Here is a 22,333-nt window from a genome sequence, read left to right as displayed (position 1 = left end):
GCATCCTGCCCCTTGTAGCTGATGAATTAAGCCTAAATACTGGTACATTGCTTGGAAACCCGAGATTCGTTAAATAAAAGGAGAAATAGCAAAGCCAAGTGGTTAGTTTTCTAAGAACCGTAACGCACCTCTCAAGGGTGCGTTGTAATATGTCCCTCATATGATTTAATCACTTTCATCACCCTTTTATAAAATTTTTGAACTATTCACTTGATTGATCTATCACGCCTAATAAGATAATACCCTGGACAATTGAATTATCATGCTATGTACCTTAAATCAATCTAAATAAGATAATCACGATCGATTTAGTGTTATGTGTTGCATATTGCTAAAATCAATTCAGAATAGTTTAATAGTTTAAACGCGTGTCCCTTCAATTATTTATGCTGAGCTAGTAAGGATAACCTGCCTCTGGAGTTATCGATGAGCACTCCTCTCGGTAGTTACAGTCCCCCGGACTCTCAATCTATGCCCTGCGGGTGTACGTTGAGCGATCCCCAAACCAGGGATCACAAGGGAACCTATGGCCGTCGTGGTCGAACATAATTGCACTCCCTTTATGTCACGATAACCGGGTTTTGTCAGTTTTTCTCATTGTCGTTAAAAACTGAATGGCGACTCCTATATTACTAGTCAATTGGGTGTAAACTCACAGGAAATCCAATTACACTTGATCTGACAACGTCACGCCCACGAGGGACGAGGTCACGCATTAGGCTCGTGCTTTTTCGACCCCCTCACAACACCTAACTTGTCTCTTATTAAGTATTTATCTTTAAAAAAATAGCTTAACCTAACGGGTTTCTTATTAAGCTTTTATCTTTTAAAATAAATAAAAAACAGCATCATACACGCCAGAATTATGTACTAATCTTGAATGATAAATCCATTAAATAATCTTCAACCATAAATCCCTTTACAAAGCGCCTCGCACTTTACATCGATCTAATCTCAAAAAACTTAAAGAAGTTGCAAAATAATGCTCCATCAAATATTCAAATATAATCTCCAGAAGATAAAAGACTATACTTCATGATTTATCAATGTAGCACCAACATATGCGTACATATTCTAATGCCACAACAGCCAATGCACAGCTGAGATTACAAAATTGATTATTGTTATCTGATGATGCAACCTTTGCATAATTCGTGTACCTCCGTAGTAATCGCATCCACCATCTCTTCTCCTTATTCCATCCTTCTGACTCCTTCATCTTCACCTTCCCTTCTCCTGCTTTCCTTTTCTCCTCTTCCTGCAATTTATTAAGTTAGAATGTAAGTATTTAAAGTCTAAAAACTAACACCCCAAAACTAGAACCACTGGAGCTAGAATAATTAGTGTCAGGTACATAACATTTTTAACCGTCTAATTGTAGTACCAGAGCCAATGATTAGGGATAGAAAAATAACAATTCTCTTACCAACTACCATTGTGAAGAATCGCATAAATAGAAATTTTCAAATGTTATAGAAAAAACACTAGCAGATTCAGAGGCTGTAAAGTCATATGAGCATACACTTCATCCGTTTCTACATCTGCCTGTAATCACAAATATGAAGCTCAGGAGGCAGCAAGTACAACTATTCACATGAACAAAAACCTAAGCAGCAAGAACTTAAATGCAAGATCACATCATGAAGCTGACAAATAGGTTTTGCAGGCAAGCTATGATAATGATAATGATATTTTCATATTTTATAGTGTTTTTACCCCCGTCCCTTAGTACTTTTTGATCTCAAATGAGCTCTTCGGAGCGACTTTTAGTACTAATGTCCTCCTTGTAGTGTGTTTGTAGTTTCAGGTTCATCATTGTAGGAATTAGCATATTTTTGTGCATTTCCTACTAATTTGAATCAATACAAGAGATTATGTACTTTCTAGAGCACAAACATTGAGTTGGAAGAGTTTTCAAGCAAAGCGAATGATGGAAGAAGTAGAAAATCGACACTCGTCTACTCTTTTGATCATAACCTAAGTTCTACAACTCCAAATGAAGTGATTCTAATTGGGTTGGATTTTAGACTTCAAGATCTTTCCAACGAGTGGTTACTCGCCTAATTCCAATGAATAACAACGGAGATATGGCGTTTTAAAGATAGAGGATCGTGCAGTTTGTAAGCGCACCCGGCGGGCGAATGGCTGCACGACGGGCGAACGTCTGCCCGACGGGCGGGAGCTGCCCTACCGGGCGCGTGCCGATGATTTCCAGAATGTCTCCCTCCGCCCGGCGGGCAGACCTGCGCCCGACGGGCGGATTTCGAGCTGGTCGCCCGACGGGCGGAAGGCTGCCCGACGGGCGGAAGGCTGCCCGACGGGCGGAAGGCTGCCCGACCGGGCGACGACAACCCAGGGCCCTTTTTCGCGGTTTTCTTCCGGTTTTTCCTTATGTTTATGGGCAAAATATAAATACTAGGCTTAGTTATTTTAGTTGGACATCTTATTTTCTAGTACCTTAGTTTATTGCTTAGTTTTTATTCTCTCTCTAAACTTTTGTTAATTACTTTTATTATTCAATTCAAGTTTCAAGCTTTAAATTTCATCATTTGTTCTTCAATTTGGTATTTCTTATTTCTTTCCTTCGTTGTTCAATTTTAATTATGTTTTCATTAATCATGTTTGCTTTGTTTAAATTAGAATTAAATATGTGTGGGTAGTTTATATTCTAGGGTTTGGGGATCCATGAATAATTATGAAGGGATGATTGAATATTGTTGATTGTTGGTATTGTAATTGATTCCTATTGATTGGTTTATTCTACTATGCGATTAGATTTGAGCAGGTTTAATTGTGATAGTCTAGCAATATCAAGTTAAGATTCGAGAGATGCAATTTGATGTTTAGGCTTGTGTCAATAGGTGGAATTAGGATTAATACGTAGCGAGAGCCCGTTAATTCTAAGTCTATGATTAGTATCGATTCGAGAGAACATGCTAGTCTAATTAATTACTTTATTTATTATTGTCGATTGATTATCATCCTGGATTGTTATTTGTTGGTGAACCTATGCCCTAGATCCTTTAATATCTGAATTCTTAGTTGTTTAATTATTGTCGTAGTCTTAGTATAAAAACCAACCAACTCTTGTTTCCCAATAGTCTAGATTAGTCGATTAGTAGTAGAAAGAACACTGTTTCCCTGTGGATTCGATCCTGACTTCCCTTGCTACCTAGCTAGTGGACTTAGGTTTATTTTTGATAAGGTGATACGACTTAAGCCTGTTAAATTTTGGCGCCGTTGCCGGGGACACTGTTTTATTTTCTGCTACTAATTTTATGGTCTAGATTATTTTCTTGAGTCTCGGAGAACTTCCAGTTCTTTGATACCATGTATATATTTTATTTTCTTTAGTTTTTTTTTTTTTTTTTTTTTTATGTTTTTTGTTTTTTGAAAATAAATGGATTATTATTCTTTCCCTCAATTTGTAAACGAGCCTTTTTGGGTGTATTGCGATAGACTAAATGATTTTATTGGTTACCATAATCTTAATCTTTGGGATTCTTGTGGTTTTGCTTATGGTGGTTTAAATGAGTATACGAGGAATGTGATAGAAAGTAGATTTAATGGTGATTTTCGATCCTTGTCTTTGGATGATATGTGGGATTATTATATGTGGTTTGCAAGAGATTCGTATGAGCGTGAAATGGCCATTAATGTTCCATGTGCTAATTCAAATTATGAGCATAATCTACATGTTTCTACCCCCTCTCCCTTGAATGCTTGTTATAATGAGGTGCGTTCTAATGTTTATGATAATCATGCCTATTCTAATGAATTCTCTAACCCTTGTATGGATATCAATGTTTTGCCTCATGATTCCACTATTGCTTCTCCCGTGTATTATTGTGAACCCTTGCCCAATCCTGTTCAACCCGAATCAGAAAGCAGAGATAGCTTCTTAGAGGAATTAAGAAGATTAAACTCTGAGATTGAGATTCAGTGTACTAGATCTCAAGAGGCTACTAATGAGATTATTAAAGCTAGTAAGGCTACTCTTGAGAGATTTAGAAAAATTCAAGAAATTATTGAAAATAATGATTTGAGTTGTGTTGGGGATGAGGGTCAAATGAGTGAACCCATAGGCAACCAAGAGTGGGAGGAACTTATAACAGAGGTTGAGGATGAGTTGGAGGATGATGATGTGACTGTTGGATCAATGGATGAAGGATTTGTTGAAACTGAAAAGCCACATGTTATAGAGCAAGTCCATGAGGAAGTTGAAGTTGATAAAACCCTTGTTGTTGTGTCAACCCCTACCCCTCATATTCCAAGTCCAAGAAGGGTTATTCTTAGCCCCGTTTACACCGTCTCACTCCCCTTCTCTTTCCCCATAAAACCTTTTCTTGAGGATCTTCCTCCTCCCCACGAAAATCAAAAGCCCAATGACCCAATAGAGTATGTTCCTCTTTGTGAATCTTTTGCAGGTAGTTATAGTACTTACAAACAAGAGGTGGATGCTTTGCAGAGAGCTCTATATGGTGAAGAGCCTGTCCACCATGAATGCCAAAACACAGAGAGAGATATTTCATTGACCATTGAGGTTGAAGAATCTATAGTCCGCAAAAACAACTTCCATAAGGAGAGTATGCCTACTTTCTCTTTTCCTTCTTTTCCTTATTCTTCTTTTATTATTGTTTTTTCTTTTTGTTCTTCTTCCTTTATGCATCCTACTCCTTACTGGCATAGAGTTCGTTCGGACTTTATGCAAATGTTGTTGTTGATTATCGTGCATGTCTTGTTGCACGAAAGATGTGCGAGTGCGCATGACAAGCTTCTGCGCTCGTTGGTTGGTTATTTACTAACCAATCGCTTTGCGGGAGGCACATAAGAGTTGGAGCCGGAGGAGTACAATGAAGATTGAGACCCTCGATTTCCACTCCTTCAAGCACTGAGGACATTGCTGAGTTTGGCTTGGGGGAGGTATGTGTTATTGCTTTCTAGAGTAGTTTATCGCTTTTTTTTTTTTAAAAAAAAAGAACAAAAATACGTTCCGATGAATGCAAAACCATGCTTCCCTGTGCCCCTTGATCGAAAGCTGTTTTAATTCTTGGTATTTGATGATGAGCAATGTAAATGTGTTAGCCATGATTTGATATCCGATTGCTTTGATGCCTTAACATAAGTCAACTCTGACTAACTATTTGTGGACTTGGTGCTCGGCTAGTTGATTTGGGTAGGAATGTGTGATAGCTTCCTGGTGTGTCATTGATTTTGAGTATTGATTTGCAACTATTAGTAGTGTTTTATGACTCATATACATGCACATTGTGGAGGACGAAGACATTTTTTCTATTTAGGTAGCCTTCAGATGAAATAAGATGCATTTGTTCCCTCCTTTTCTACCAATGTTGTTGCTTGTGCCCTTTATTCGGTGACTAGCCACATTACAAGCCTGTGAAAACCCCATTGGTTACTAGTCCCAAGCCTAGCTTGGGGGAGCTAATAGTAGTGAGGTGAGGGAGTTGTAGTGTGCCATATTTTGAGCACAAAGTGATTGTTGAAAAAGGAGTTCCTCTTATCATGTTTGTTGTTGAAAAATGAGTCGAAAATGAAAGAGATGAAAGAACAAAACAAAGTGAAGGTTTCTAAAAAGAAAGGAAAAAAGAGAGATTGAAAAAGAAAAGAAAGAAAAGAATCCATTACTCTCAGAAAAAGTTTAAAGCATTGTTTCAATCGAGTTTTGCAAATTCATATCCTTATAAGTGATTGGTAATAATTGTGAAAAAGGCAAGAACGTATGGTGTTGGTTATTTGTTGTTTTGTCATGTGTTGAGTGGGAGAGTTATGGTAATTATATTGGTTGATCATGGTTGTATTTAGGATTTATGCTCCCCAAAGCCAAGGCTTTAAGCTCACATTTTTCCCAAATCTACCGCACCGTTACCTAACCCTAACATTACAAGCTTTGAAGACCTTCCGACCTTTGTGCATAGAGTCGTACTTATGTGAAAATAGTTGTTTATCAATGCAAGTTTTGACATGACACATTCTGAGTCGACTACTAGGTTGAGTGTATGTTTTTTCTAGACACACGAGTGTTGTGAGTTTGGGAGGGCATTGTTCACTTATATGTTGGGAGAAGAGCGAACGGGTACATCTTTTATCCGCCACATAAATGAGTGACGAGTGTGTGAGCACTAGTCTTGAATTCCATTGTGCATTTGTGGTTCGCTTTGCGAGACGATTGTTAAGGTGGATTAGCGGTAGGATGGATTTGATTGGTTGACATTGCTGCATGCTCGTTGGATTTTGCCTTGAATTATGTTTTTCATTTTTGAAACATGTTGGGGGTGAAGTTGGTTTATGTATTCATCGATGATTTCTTTGCTTAGGGACAAGCAAAGATCTAGGTTGGGGGAGTTTGATATTTTCATATTTTATAGTGTTTTTACCCCCGCCCCTTAGTACTTTTTGATCTCAAATGAGCTCTTCGGAGCGACTTTTAGTACTAATGTGCTCCTTGTAGTGTGTTTGTAGTTTCAGGTTCATCATTGTAGGAATTAGCATATTTTTGTGCATTTCCTACTAATTTGAATCAATACAAGAGATTATGTACTTTCTAGAGCACAAACATTGAGTTGGAAGAGTTTTCAAGCAAAGCGAATGATGGAAGAAGTAGAAAATCGACACTCGTCTACTCTTTTGATTATAACTTAAGTTCAACAACTCTAAATGAAGTGATTCCAATTGGGTTGGTTTCTAGACTTCAAGATCTTTCCAACGAGTGGTCACTCGCCTAATTCCAATGAATAACGAAGGAGATATGGCATTTTAAAGATAGAGGATCGTGCAGTTTGTACGCGCGCCCGGCGGGCGAATGGCTGCCCGACGGGCGAACGTCTGCCCGACGGGCGGGAGCTGCCCGACCGGGCGCGTGCCGATGATTTCCAGAATGTCTCCCTCCACCCGGCGGGCAGACCTGCGCCCGACGGGCGGATTTCGAGTTGGTCGCCCGACGGGCGGAAGGCTGCCCGACCGGGCGACGACAACCCAGTGCCCTTTTTCCGCGGTTTTCTTCCGGTTTTTCCTTATGTTTATGGGCAAACTATAAGTACTAGGCTTATTTATTTTAGTTGGACATCTTATTTTCTAGTACCTTAGTTTATTCCTTAGTTTTTATTCTCTCTCTAAACTTTTGTTAATTACTTTTATTATTCAATTCAAGTTTCAAGCTTTAAATTTCATCCTTTGTTCTTCAATTTGGTATTTCTTATTTCTTTCCTTCGTTGTTCAATTTTAATTATGTTTTCATTAATCATGTTTGCTTTGTTTAAATTAAAATTAAATATGTGTGAGTAGTTTATATTCTAGGGTTTGGGGATCCATGAATAATTATGAAGGGATGATTGAATATTGTTGATTGTTGGTATTGTAATTGATTCCTATTGATTGGTTTATTCTACTATGCGATTAGATTTGCGCAGGTTTAATTGTGATAGTCTAGCAATATCAAGTTAAGATTTGAAAGATGCAATTTGATGTTTAGGCTTGTGTCAATAGGTGGAATTAGGATTAATACGTAGCGAGAGCCTGTTAATTCTAAGTCTATGATTAGTATCGATTCGAGAGAACATGCTAGTCTAATTAATTACTTTATTTATTATTGTCGATTGATTATCATCCTGGATTGTTATTTGTTGGTGAACCTATGCCCTAGATCCTTTAATATCTGAATTCTTAGTTGTTTAATTATTGTCGTAGTCTTAGTATACAAACCAACCAACTCTTGTTTCCCAATAGTCTAGATTAGTCGATTAGTAGTAGAAAGAACACTGTTTCCCTGTGGATTCGATCCTGACTTCCCTTGCTACCTAGCTAGTGGACTTAGGTTTATTTTTGATAAGGTGATACGACTTAAGCCTGTCAGATAACTAGGAATATACGCATCTACCTCTTTATTAATTGAAGATGCAACCTGCAGGCATTTTAAAAGAGTGTCATACCCAATAGGCGAAATGCTTATAACTTGTGTTTTTAAGAAAGCTAAAGGATGGAGACGCCTACTGCAACTCAGGCAACTTCCAATCTCACCATGGACAAGGCCATGAGATCTAGACTTGATTGTCTAACATATATACAACCATGGTTTGACCTATAGGAATACGAATGAAATAAAGAAATAAATGTATCACTAAAGTGGAAAGATTAGAGCAATTTCTAGCAAACGACTACAACCAAAGATGCAAATAATCTTGTTGGTCAGTTGTAAGTCCCCAGAGCATATATTTTTTTGTTTTAATAAGCTAATAAAACTCCATTTGCCAATAAAATCCAACAACAAGAAGACCAAACCCATACCGTAGTGTCTCAAGCTCAAGATTAAATAGGGGAGTGGGAATTGAAGAAGAAAATGTCTCCTGCATATTTCAGACAAAAATAAATCACTTCTTAATACCTTAGAAGTGGAAAAACCCAATAAAAGTGGGAGAAGAGATTTAAAAAGAAAAATAAAAGTGGACAAATGAATAGATGAAAAGTGAACCCATTAATAATGGGCCTTATAATGAAATGCTAAATAAACTTAACATTGGCAGATTACGTTAGCAGTTCCATTTAAAGTCATAAATTTTGTATTATCTGCAAAAATTGAGTCATTCCGTCTTCATTGTGTGAAGTAAATAACACAACCAGTAGAAGAAAGGCTTGTAAATTTTCTTCTTTAAGATGAAGAAGTAAATATACATTTCAATAGTGTGGCCTTGCTCTGTGGTGAGTCCTTATGTTTTGTCCGGCTAGCCTTAAGACTGTTTCACATTTATCGATTGTGCGCCGTTATAATAATCATACTCCAAAAAACAGTAAGAAATCACTTAATAACTCCAGAAAGACCTCAATGACAAAATGCATAACTAACACTAGCCGAACTGCCAAACCTCCAAACTTTGTTGTATATGTTACAATGTAAGCCCTATTGTAAATTATCAGAATACAAATGCTGTGCCCAGCAAAAGTTCTAAAAATTAAGAAGTCAACACTGATATTATCAATTACCATAGGTTGATTTATCAATATTCTAACATACACAATAATATGCAAGTTCTAAGTTTAGATTACGGTCAAGAAACATAAAGGGGTCTATCACAAAGAAGAACCTTGCTCAATGCCCTGCTTAAATGTGTCTCCAACAGATCCGTTTGCAGCTCACGCCTTTGCTTTGGCAACAAACTCATCATATATACTTTGGCCGACAAAGGTACAAGACCCAGCACAACAACATTGTCCCTGAAGAAGTGAAGCAAGCAAATTCCTATATTAGCAACTAGCAGTACATAACTTTTAAACCAGCCCATATAAATGGATTTTCCCCCTAAGACCTGGTTGAAAAGATAGAGCAAAACAAGTGGTCTCCATTGCTTGGTGTATATCTGCATTTTCACATATTATAAATGGAGAGTTCCCACCAAGCTCCAAAGTGAAAGGTTTGAGATTGCTCTTTGATGCTAATTCAAGAACTAGTTTTCCGGTGCTTCTTGATCCAGTAAAAGCAAGCTGCGTAAAATAATAGGTCGAGACTAGTAAGCATTATCCAGAAGCAAGTGTCGCGTAAAATGATTTACCAAAGGACATAGGTGTAATCTACAAGGTTATTTATCAATTGGTAGTAGGAAAGATGTAACTTTAACATTCAGAAGACGACGATTCAGAAAATGGTTTTCTAACAGGTTTTGGTGAGCACAGAAGAAAAACACATTCCTAATTACCTTGTCCACATTCATGTGAGAGCAGAGAGCGCACCAGCAGTTGAGACATAACCTAAAATCACATTTAGAACTCCTGGAGGGATTCCGGCCTGCCACGACACAAGCAATCAGTATTTTTCTGAGACTATAATAATAAATAAAACGACAGACAAGGTATTTCCTGTTTGAGACTAGTTGATTAATCGATAATCATTTTCCACTAAATATCTCTTTCAGTATTTACATTTTTATCTCACCAATTGAAAACGACGGACAGTTACCACAGGAAAACATAATCAAGTACCTCGTGACATAAATTAGCAACCAAAAGGGTTGACACAAAGGAGTCTGTTATGCTGTCTTTATAACAATTGTATTACCATATGCTAGCACAGGTCCAACTTTCCAAGAAAACACTAGAAGGGGAAAGTTCCATGGAATAATCTACCCTTGTACACCAATTGGTTCATGTAGAGCCTCTATATGATACGGTCCATCAACTGGAACAGTCACGCCATGTATCTTATCCACCCAACTTAGTTTAATGCAATTGAAACTCTGTCATCTGTGTTCTAAATCTACACATTTTTCTTCTAAAGATAAATCAACAAAAACAAGGAACTAAAAACCAAACTATAATTCAACAGCAAAGTCTTTGTTCCGGGTGTGGAATGAGAACAGCTGACTGTGGGATACTTGATTCCTGTTGAGAGTGCCGGTTGATATCTGCACAACAGAATGAATTAACTAGCCTCGGGGGTGGTTCGAGGATCCCCCTCCGATGCTTAAGTAAGATTACTGAGGGATTAAGAAGTGATTAAGAGCTAATCAGAGAGTAAGAAAGAAGTGTGTTTAAGTGTTTGTGTACCTCATAGCAATAAATGAGGTGCTCCTTAAATAGACCAATCCAAAGGTACGATCAGGTGGGTCCCTTTTGTTAGATAGCGACCTGTTGATAGTGACCCTTGGTTGGTTGTCCTCATGATAACGCCGGTAGGGGTCTTGCAAATATTGTCGGTAGGTGCTGTTTTACCTAAGATGACCAGATTACCTGCAGGTTGAGGTTTACCTACGGGGAGTTCTGCCGGTACCAAGTGGTGCCGGTAGGACACCCCGTACAACTAGCCCCCTCAGAGTAAGCGCATATATGACAATTGTTGCGCTTGCTCTGAATAAATGGGAAAAAATAAGTACTATTTTGATATCTGGTGGTACAACTAGCCCCTCAGAGTGAAGTGCGGGCGTTGACTGTGTTACAAGTGTTTTTGAGGAAAGACTGCGAACAGTTTGCCGACTGCCTTCGCTCTGAATGAAGAATTTGATTGCTAGGTCCTTTGAAAAAAATTTGGACAACTAGCCCCCTTGATAAAAAATTTGGACGACTAGCCTCCTTGAGAAAAATTTCGACGACTAGCCCCCTTTGAAACATATTTGGACGACTAGCCCCCTTGATAAAATAATTGGACGACTAGCCCCCTTTGAAACATATTTGGACGACTAGCCCGCTTGATAAAATAATTGGACGACTAGCCCCCTTTGAGAAAAATTTGGATGACTAGCCCCCTTGATAAAATAATTGGACAACTAGCCCCCTTTGAGAAAGATTTGGACGACTAGCCCCCTTGATAAAATAATTGGACGACTAGCCCCCTTTGAGAAAGATTTGGATGACTAGCCCCCTTGATAAAATAATTGGACGACTAGCCCACTTTGAGAAAGATTTGGACGACTAGCCCCCTTGATAAAATAATTGGAAGACTAGCCCCCTTTGAGAAAGATTTGGATGACTAGCCCCCTTGATAAAATAATTGGACGACTAGCCCCCTTTTTTGAATTTCCTCTTTACAGGTGGCGGGAGATTGATAGCCACGTTCTTCCACGTGGCATTCATCCCGGGTCTTATTTCTTGCGCTTACTCTTGGCAGTTGATTTCGATTGCAACTGCCTACTCAACTGCTTGACTTAAGGGGCATGACCCTTCGCATACCCCACTATAGCTTTAAAAAACCCAGAATTTCCTCACCACTTCGCTATTTCTTCTCTTTTTGTATTCCATTTTCTCTCCCTTCACTTGAGGTTTTTGTGTGAGACTTCGTCGCTGCCTTGTCAACCCTCTTTGCTATTTGTGGTGGTTTGCTCTTTTTCCAGGTTCCTAGCCTCCTTTCTTTTTGTTACCGAGAATCGGGTATTCTTTCCCTTTTGTTGTTTCTGTGGTTGATTTTTTCGTTTTTTGTGTCTTTTGCATATTTTTTCTTGTTTTTCTCTTTCACGTGACTCATTGTGTTTCAAACTCCGGAAAATTCATAGGTACCCCCCTCTTCCATTCTGTTCCTCTATGTTTGCTTAGTTTTTTGCCCTTTTGCTGTGTTCGACTATATACTATCCGCCGCCCCCCTTTTAGTTTTTCTTTTTTTTTAAAATGACCAAAACTTTGGGTGGGGACAATCCTTCATCTCAGCCGTCTGGGTATTCTGGTTGGAGTGTTCCTCGTGAGAGTAATTGTAGTTGGGCCCAAGAAAGGCCGTCCTCTCAATCTGGTTTAAGACGGACCGCCGTTCGTGAGATATACGACGAGAGTTTAAGTCAGGCTGAGAGGGAGCGTTGTTTTGCCCTACATCAACTGCGGGCTCGAATGATAAGGGAAATGCGGTCTCATGAGCCCCCTCTTCCGGCTATTGAGCCTGTTTTAGATGTTTCCCCCATTTCAGTGCGATATTACATTCGCTCTTATCTGGAATTTTTGGATTCTGCCGGTAGTGGCCGCGGGCAGTACGGAACTAATACTGGCAACTTCGGTGTTTCTTTTGGTCAGGGTGATAGGATGGCACCGAAACAACCGGCTAGCACTAGCGGCTGCCGCCCTGGTAAAGAGCCTGTAACTGATGATGTTGATATGGCTATTGGCGAATACTCTGATGGTGATTCCATTTTTGAGGATTCCGCCGGTAAGGGTGTTGACGAACACAGGGGTGGTGGTGGTGATGAAGCCGGCGTATCTGGTAGGGATGGTATGGAAGCCAGCGATAATGGTATTGGCTCAGATGATGATGATCCTGCAGACGTTATAGTGGCCGACGTTCTTGCGGATGAGGCTAAGGAGCAGCCTTATTTTACCGACGACGCCACGGATGTTCACAGGAAAGGAGAGCTTCCTCCTTTAGACAGTCTTCCTCGTACGACCGAGATTTTGACGACATGGCGTGATCTGATTATCAAGAAAAATCATGTGGTTCATGGGGGGACTTTTCTTGGCTTACCGGCTGAATATAAATTGGTAGTGCCGCCTGAAGGTGCTACAATTTTCGACTGTCCTCCCGGCCATATTGCTGTGTATGTGAAGCATTTTGATTTTGGGCTTCGCTTTCCTTTGCATCCTTTCGTTGAGAAGATATTTCGAGCCTGGAATGTCTGTTTGGCCCAAGTTACCCCTACTACTATCAGAACCGTCATTTCTTTTGTCTGGCTGTGTCTGTTTAAGCAATGGCCGCTGACGTTGAATTTATTCAAGCGGTTGTTGTGGTTAAAGAAGGACGGTGAGACAGGATGGATGTCGGCATATAGTGCAACAAAAAGGAAGACTGTGCATCCTCCTATGTTGAGCTGTAAAGACTGGCAGGATCGTTTTTACTTTGTTCAAGTTCCTGACGACTTTTCTCTTCGGCGGACCTTTACCAAACCTAGGACTCGAATGGAGCAGTATAACCAGCGTGGTTTGGGCCGTCGAGAAAGAAAAGCATTTGATTATTTAGAGTGTGACATTCTTGATGTCGGCCTCAGCAAAAAGCAGGCTGTAAATAGAAATTGGCTTCTTAACGCCTATTATATTTTGGGTAGCCAACCGTTGTCTGCTGTCGGCTTATGCAATACTCATTGTTTTGGTAAACACACCATTAGTTTATTTTTCAGCTTTTATTATTATTTTGTTATATATTATTTATTTTTTGCTAGTTAGGTTTTTTGATTTGTACAAGTGTCTTTCCGGTATTAATTGCTTTGTCGTCTTTTGCAGGTACGAAAACCTTGGATAGAGATATTCTTGGTTTTGACGAGAATTGGAAGCCTGTATGCACGCAGCCTCCTCCACCTAAAGCTAAATACGACACGATATCAACGTATTCGACCCGAGCTTCTTCCCGTCGCTCTACTACCACTGTTGCGAAGAATCGTGTGAGTGCCGCCTGCAAATCCAAATCTTCTTCTGTTGCTGTTTCTAAAGCTCCACCATCATCTACAATGCAATCCAATCCTACAGGCCGAGGTGGAAACCGCCGGAAAAGGTCGTCTCTTAATACCAGTCGGTCTAATCCGACTAAGAGGACAAAGGCCACTGGTGAGGATGATGTTCTTGCCGATCTTGAGACGAATGAGCCTGTCTTGGAATCTGCTGCCAAGAAAACTGCTGATTCAACCATTCAGGTGCACCCGTCTCCTCAAGCTTCTCTTGAGATTTTTGACACCGAAGGTCCTGGCGGCGATTTTGATGAGAATTTGCACCGTCAAGCTACTTCTGCTGCTGTTACCGGTGGTAATTCTAGTATGCCTCCTGTTAGTCGCAGCGAGAACAAATCTGGGGATTCTAGGCTGAATTACCACCTACCTTTGCGTACCGGTGGTTGGATCGAGGATACTCCTTTCAAGATTCCGCCGCAAATAAAGTCATGGTTTGAGACTCCTGGAGGTGAACCTACCGATCAGTTTTACCCCACTATTGACTTGCTGTGTGGGGAGTCGGTGGCCACCGACTCAGCTAAGGACGGTGGTGATTTAGGCTACCGTTCTTTTAAGGACTTGATAACGCCTGCTGACAGGCCACAAGGTCAGATTGATGCCCCTGCTGCTCAACACTTTAATGACCTCTACAAGGTATGTTATCTTGTCGTTTTTTGCAATATGTCCATTCGGTTGAGGGCCATTTCGAATCCCTTCTTTGTTTTATATTCAGGCCGTTCAGTCCAGCATGGACTTGTAATATGTTTACCGCTGGAATCAGCTGCAGCTGACCCAGGACAACATTGATATGGCCGACTTAAGGAGGTGGGCTGAGGATGCGGAGTCTTCGTTGGAAGATAGCAAGAAGAAGTTGGATACTATGACTTCTGATTTGGAGGTGGCTAATAAACGGCTCCAGGATATTGAGCCTAGGCTGCAGTCTGAGACTGAGAGGGCAAACGGCTTGGATCAACAGTTGACGAATGTTAATGAAGGCTTGCCAGGGGTGAAAAAATCTGCCGCCAAGAGGGCTGTTGACAAACTTCTTTAGTCTGACTGGTTTAATGACCTTCTGACTCTGCGCCATAACGGCGGTTGGTGTGCTGCGCATCGGGTCGTTTGCCATGTGAAGAAGCTGGATGAGGATGGGTTGCAAGAATTTGAGGACGGGTATGAGGAAAAAGAGCTGTACAAGGTTGCTACCGGCTTTGAGCCTCAGGAGCTACCCGAGGCGGTGATCTGTAATGCTAATCAGAGGACCCTGCCTCCTTTGCAGGTTCCAGAAGCAGCCTATTGGTCTGATGATGAGTATGCCGTTTGACGGTTTCGGCAGTCATCACCTCCCTCCTCTTGCGGATCTTCTTCTTTTCCCAGCCGGCCTCATACTTGTTAGGATTTTATTTTTGGCGGCTGGCTTTTGATTTTTTGGCAAATGTTGTTAGGGCACTTTAATGTTGATGTAATTTAAGTTAGAACATCGTATTATCGTGGCGGTGTCGGTTTTATTCGGCATCCCTTTGTGCCTTGTTATCAGCTAATCACTTCGCAAGCTTTTTGGGTGATGGCTGTCGGTTTTTCGTGTGTTTCCTTTTGTAGCCGTGTATTTATAACAAGTAATTTTGATTGCATATTTACTTCATTTTGCGTATGATACTTCCAATTTTGTCGGCATAAACTCTTTTTGTTGTCGGCATCACTATATTGCTAACTTGTTGAATGTTACACTTCGCAATGGAGTGCATCTTAACAGCGTTTATTTTCTCTAAAGCTTCTAATCATAACAGCTTATTATGGATTGCTACGCTTCACAGTAAAGTGCCCATACGGCATTTATTTTCTTTACGGCTACTAATCACATTCATACACTTCGTTGAATGCTAGGCTTCACAATGGAGTCCCTTAACGGCATTTATTTTCTCCAAAGCTACTAATCACAACAACTTATTATGGACTGCTACGCTTCACAGTAAAGTGCCCATACGGCATTTATTTTCTTTACTGCTACTGATCACATCTATACACTTCGTTGAATGCTACGCTTCACAATGGAGTGCCCCTTAACGGCATTTATTTTCTCCAAAGCTACTAATCACAACAACTTATTATGGACTACTACGCTTCAAAGTAAAGTGCCCATACGGCATTTATTTTCTTTACTGCTACTGATCACATCCATACACTTCGTTGAATGCTACGCTTCACAATGGAGTGCCCCTTAACGGCATTTATTTTCTCCAAAGCTACTAATCACAACAACTTATTATGGACTGCTACGCTTCACAGTAAAGTGCCCATACGGCATTTTTTTTCTTTACTGCTACTGATCACATCCATACATTACCTTTGTGTGTGGATTTATGCAACGTTTGTTTTTTGCTCTTTTCTTCCTTCATTTATGGACTGGTCGTATTTGAGGACCGCCCTAATTATACACAACAGCAAAATGCAGACTGCTAGTGCAGTCAGTCTGCTCACACATCATCATTACACTTTTTCAAACATAGTACTTTCTCAGAGTACTGGCATTCCAGGAGTTCTTGAGCGTGGTACCATCCATCTGCATTAACCGGTATGACCCAGGAACAATTTCCTCCCATATCTGGTATGGTCCTTCCCAATTTGCTGTCAGTTTTCCTTGAGCCTTTCCTTTTCCTGTTGCGGCTGTTCTCCGCAGTACCAGGTCTCCTACTCCTAGAGGCCGGTGTTTCACTTTTTTGTTGTATGCTCTGCTCATTCTGCTTTTGTATGCTGCCGAACTGATTTCCGCTTTCATGCGGATTTCTGGGATGAAGTCCAACTGATGTCGTAGCAGCTGATCGTTTCTTTCCTCATCGTAATGCTGGATTCGCATGGTTGGCAGAGCCATTTCCGCCGGTATGACTACCTCAGACCCGTAGCTTAGCTTAAACGGACTCTCGCCGGTAGCCTCCTTGACAGAAGTTCTGTTGCACCACAAAATTTCTGGCATAAGATCTGTCCATTGGCCTTTACAGTCTTGTAGTTTCTTTTTCAACGCAGCCAGGATTTGCTTATTCGCCGCCTCTGCTTGCCCATTGCTTTGTGGGTGACATACTGATGAGTGGGCTAACTTTACCCTGTATAATCCCAGGAAGCATTGTATGGGTGCACAATCAAACTGTGATCCATGATAAAAAACTATTGCCTGCGGCAGTCCGAATCTCGTTATTATGTTTTTCCATATGAACTTTTTCACCTGGTTTGCCGTTATTTTTGCTACCGACTCCGCTTCTATCCACTTGGTGAAGTAGTCCACTGCTACTATTAAGAACTTGCGCCCTCCGGCCGCCATTGGGAATGGTCCAACAATGTCCATTCCCCATTGCGCGAATGGGATTGGGTTCAGAATGGGCATCAAATCATTAGCTGGCAAGTTTATCACAGCTGAAAACTTTTGACATTTCTCGCACTTTTTTACATATGCTCGACAATCTTCTAACATTGTTGGCCAGTAATAGCCTTGTCTTTGGCAGATGATGGCAAGGGGTTTTCCACCGGCATGGTTCCCACATGTCCCTTCGTGCATTTCTTCGATCAGCCTTGCTGACTCGAATGCTGTCAGGCACCTTAAGAATGGCAGGCTAAATGACTTTTTGTACAGCCGTCCCCACAGGATGATGTACCAAACCGCGTCCCTTTTTGTCTTTTTGGCTTCTGCCAAATCTGCTGGTAGGGCTCCAGTCTGTATGTATGTTTGGATATTATCGTACCATTCTGAAGTAGTTGTGATGGCCATGACCCGTAGTTCTTCTGACTCCGTACTTCGCTTATTCATGACTTCCATCATGACTGTTCTTTTCAAGTCGGCGATATTCGAACTTGCTAACTTTGATAGCGCATCTGCCAGCGTATTTTCTGCCCGGGGTACCAGATTAATACTGGATTTCTCTAGCTGAGCCGACACTGACCTCAACTTTTCCAGGTATTTCACCATTAAAGGTTCTTTGGCCTCGTATTCTCCGCTGAATTGACTTGCTACTAGCTGGGAGTCTGTTGTCAGTGTTACTCTTTTGGCATCTGCTGCGAGGCACATTTGGATGCCGGCGATTGCTGCCTCGTATTCTGCCTCATTATTTGACGCGTTGAATATAAACTTTATAGCATACTCAAAGATGTCTCCTCCTGGCGATTTCATGATTATTCCAGCCCCACTGCCTGTCTGCGCAGTTGATCCATCCACTGACACCTCCCATACTTCAGCTTGTACTTCATCCTCTTGGTATGACGCTTCAACTATGAAGTCCGCCAATGCCTGGGCTTTGATTGCAGTTCTTGGCCGGAATTCCAAGTCAAATTCGGACAACTCTATTGCCCACTTTAGCAGCCTGCCTGATGTATCTAGCTTGCTAATGGCTTTTTCGAGAGGGAAGTTTGTCAGCACTTCGATTGTATGCGCGTCAAAGTATGGTCTTAACTTTCTAGCCGCGATAAGGACTGCATATGCCATTTTCTCCACCAACGTGTATCTTGTTTCTGGGCCGTTTAGCACATGGCTCACAAAATATACTGGTTGCTGCACTTTGTTTTCTGTTTCGGATACCAGTACTGCTGCAACTGTTTTTGGTGACGCCGATATGTACAACTGTAATTTTCCGCCCTCCTTTGCCCTTGCTATTGTTGGTAGGTTCTTTAGGTGACTTTTTAGAGATTCAAAAGCCTCTTGCTCTGCCGGCCCCCATTTGAATTTCTTGTTTTGCCTCAAGGTTGTGAAGAAGGGCATTTGCTTGTCTGCCGACTTGCTCACAAATCTGTTCAAGGCGGCCAATTTTCCTGTCAACCGTTGTATGTCTTTTACACTTTTGGGTTGCGGCAGACTGATGATTGCTTCTACTTTTTCAGGGTTAGCGTCTATGCCACGCTCGCTGACTAAGAACCCCAGGAATTTTCCTGATCTTACTCCGAAGACGCATTTTTTCGGGTTTAATTTCATCCTGTACTTTCTCAAAGTCTCGAAAGTTTCTCGGAGATCGGTAATATGATCCTCCTCTTTCCGGCTTTTTACGATAGAGTCGTCTACATAGACCTCCACGTTTCTGCCTTTTTGGTCGGCAAACACCTTGTCGACCAGCCTTTGATACGTTGCCCCTGCATTTTTCAACCTGAATGGCATTGCCTTGTAACAGAAAACTCCTGCATCCGTGATAAAAGCCGCCTTCTTTCTGTCTGATTTATGCAGGCTGACCTAGTGATATCCTGAGAAAGCATCTAGGAAACTGAGCATTGCGTGGCCGCTCGTAGAGTCTACCAGCCTATCAATCCTTGGCAGTGGGTAGAAATCTTTCGGACACGCTCTGTTAAGGTTGGTGAAATCTACACACATTCTCCATGACCCACTCGGCTTTTTTACCATTACTGCATTTGCCAACCATTCAGGGTAATCACATGGCTCAATGAAACCTGCCGCCAACAGTTTATCCACCTCTTCTTGTATTGCTGCCATTTTTTCCGTGGAGAAATTACGCTTTTTCTGCCGTACTGGCCTGACATTTCTGTCGGCGTTTAACCGGTGGACCATTATCTCTGGATCAATACCAGGCATCTCATCCGCTGAGAATGCAAAGATGTCCGCGTGCTCTCTTAGCGAGCTTATGAGGTTGATCTTCATGTCACTCCCCATTTCTGTACCGATCACGACCGTTTTATCCATATTTCCAACCTCCAGCTCAATATTTTCTGTCAGACCATCTGGCATTGGTCTTGGTGCTGATACCGGTCTCTCATCAAAGTGTTCCATGTCTAGATCAGTTCGACCTCTTTTCGTGGCGTTCTTCTTTTTTGGCCTTTGTTCTTGCCTTGCCGGCTCAGTAGTCAAGTTTACTTCTGGGACCATTCTTCCCGGTGTTCTCAAAATAGTCAAGTAACAGGATCTTGCCGCCAACTGACTCCCCCTTATCTTTGTCGGCCTTTCCAGGTTCGACATGTATATCATTGTCAAGTGATAGGTGGAGACTACCGCCTGCGCGTCATGTATGAATGGGCGGCCGATGATCACATTGTAGGCCGCTGGTACTTTGATGATTAGGAAATCCACCATGAGATCTCGCATTTCAGATCCCTCTCCGATTTTCACCGCCAGCCGTATGCTACCCTCTGGGTACACTGTAGATCCTGAGAAACCGATTACTGGGTAGTTCACCCTTTGAAGCTCGTCCTCTGGTATGTGCAACTGTTTGAAGGCTTCCCAGAAAATGATGTTTGCTGAGCTGCCGCCGTCTACCAGTACTCTGTTCACATCGGCATTTGCTATATCGATTGTTAGAACTAGCGGGTCATCATGCGGGAAAATGATGCCTCTGCAATCCGATTCCGAGAACGCCATCACTGGTATGCTAGGTGGGTTCGGCCACACTCTTGTGTTATGATAGTTTACCATGTGCCTGTGTTCCTCCAAATTTCTGCTGGCGCCGCTTATCGTCCCTCCGTGGACTGGGCCGCCAGAAATTACATACACGGGTGGTTTTTTCCCGCCATCCCTCTGTTCCGCTCTGGCACTGGTTTCCGGCTGTTTTTGCTCGATTCTAGGTGGCTGATATGGCTGTTCGATTCTAGGGTATTGTTGTTGATTTTGCTGCTGTGGCCGGTATGAATTGGCAGGGTTTCCCCCGCCGAGTTGTTGTTACCATTTCCTTGTCTCGCTCTATACTGCAAAAAATACCCTTTTCTGACCATGTCCTCAATGTTGTCTTTGAGGTCTCTGCAGTCCTCTGTAAGGTGGCCGTGCTCATTATGGAAGTCACAGAATTTCTTGACATTTCTTTCCCTACTCTGCATTGGTGGAGGCCTTCTCCAACCGTCCATCTTGTTGTTTATGTTGTAAATTGCCGTCCGCGGTGTGTTCAGCGGAGTGTAGTTATCAAAGAGTCCTCTGGACTCCCTTCTGTCCTGTCGGGGTCTCTGCCCCTGTGGATTGGCATTTCTGTTATTCTGGTTTTTCTGGCTTGCCCCTTGCTGATTATTGTTCTGGTGAAAATTGTTTCCTCCTTTTCCCGCCTGGGGGTTATAGCTTGGATTGTATCCGACATTCCCGCCGGTTGCCACTACCACATTGGAGATCTTCATCATTTCATCCCCCCTGATATACTCATTTGCCTTGTGCAGGACGTCGCCCAGATTAGTGTATGATTTTCGGCTGAGGTACTTCTTGAATTCGCACTCTTGCATTCCCCTCATCAGAGCCAGAACCGCAACCTCCTGCTGTAGGTTGGGAATAGTGATTGATTCGTTGTTAAAGCGGGTGAGGTAATCTCTTAATGGCTCTCTATCTCTTTGAGCGAACGACATTAACTCTCCCGACGATTTCTTTCTCTTCTGTTTGCTCACAAATCGTGACAAAAATGACGCATGCAGCTGTCGAAAACTGTAAATGGAGTGTGCCTCTATGCCCTTATACCAGCTTGCTGCAACTCCTAAGAGTGTTGACGGGAATACCTTGCACCACATGGCGTCATAATCTGTGTACAGCATCATGTGTTGTTCGAATGTGGTGCAGTTATCCTCCGGATCCGTTGTCCCATCGTATCTCCACGTCGGGATATTTATCTTTTCCATCCTTTCTTCTAGGATTTCTCGGCACAGAGGAGAATCTTTTGGCTGGATTGTCTGCCGTCTACTTATCTGTAGAACCGGCGCTCTTCGCTCATATTCAGTGGTGGGGACTTGCTCTGTTTCAGGCCACTCTGTTTCGGTCGGATCCGAGCGCTTTCTTTTTTCCGGGGTGTTTTCTTGATTCAGGGCGGTTAGGAGATCCCTAACGGGTAACTGGGGATTCGCCGACTTGGTCTTTCTTAGACTGCCGACTGAGCCTGGCTGCTGTGAGGCCGGTAACTCTTACAAAGCGACCATCACCGCCGACAGTGTTTTCAATTGTTCTCCCGTGAATACTTCCGATAGGGGAGACAGGCGCTCCTGCAGCGTCTGCTCCAGAGGAGTTTTTGGTTGCTCTCTGGCAGGGCTTTCCATTTCTAACTCATCATCGTCTTCCACTGTGAACTCTTTTTGTGCCGGTACCGAGGTGTTTTTTGTCGATGGTTTTAGAATTGATTGTGCTTGTAATGGATGGGCTAGGTTTACAAGTGAGGGTTGGAATTTGGAGGTTGTCGCCGGTTGTGGAGTTGCTGCTTTTTCCTGACTTTTCTTTGATTTTTTACCGTCTTTCTGTGAGAGATCCATACTGACTATTCTACCGTTACAAGGGATGAGGTCCCCTCCTTCTAGCGCCAATTGTTCCGGGTGTGGAATGAGAACAGCTGACTGTGGGATACTTGATTCCTGTTGAGAGTGCCGGTTGATATCTGCACAACAGAATGGATTAACTAGCCTCGGGGGTGGTTCGAGGATCCCCCCTCCGATGCTTAACTAAGATTACTAAGGGATTAAGAAGTGATTAAGAGCTAATCAGAGAGTAAGAAAGAAGTGTGTTTAAG

At 42.0% G+C, this 22,333-nt stretch overlaps 2 protein-coding genes across 2 annotated transcripts; both read right to left on the bottom strand.

The window, feature by feature from the left end:
• Positions 1 to 8,868: 8,868 nt before the first annotated feature.
• LOC110775424 (benzaldehyde dehydrogenase, mitochondrial-like) lies at positions 8,869 to 9,858 on the bottom strand. The gene is made up of 3 exons (XM_056841699.1): positions 9,705 to 9,858; positions 9,318 to 9,492; positions 8,869 to 9,225 (listed from the first exon to the last, which is right to left on the bottom strand). The coding sequence occupies exons 1-3, from the start codon at positions 9,717 to 9,719 to the stop codon at positions 9,173 to 9,175; spliced, it is 243 nt and encodes an 80-aa protein (XP_056697677.1). The 5' UTR covers positions 9,720 to 9,858; the 3' UTR covers positions 8,869 to 9,172.
• A 10,493-nt stretch (positions 9,859 to 20,351) lies between these two features.
• LOC130471890 (uncharacterized) lies at positions 20,352 to 21,458 on the bottom strand. Its single transcript, XM_056842232.1, has one exon. It carries the CDS (start codon positions 21,456 to 21,458, stop codon positions 20,352 to 20,354), a length of 1,107 nt encoding a protein of 368 aa, XP_056698210.1.
• Between the last annotated feature and the right edge of the window lie 875 nt (positions 21,459 to 22,333).

The sequence above is a fragment of the Spinacia oleracea genome, chromosome 4 (assembly GCF_020520425.1).
Source record: "Spinacia oleracea cultivar Varoflay chromosome 4, BTI_SOV_V1, whole genome shotgun sequence".
Classification (NCBI taxonomy): Eukaryota; Viridiplantae; Streptophyta; class Magnoliopsida; order Caryophyllales; family Amaranthaceae; genus Spinacia; species Spinacia oleracea.
The sequence above is the reverse complement of the archived record's forward strand: the minus strand, read 5'-3'. Positions and strand labels throughout refer to the sequence as shown.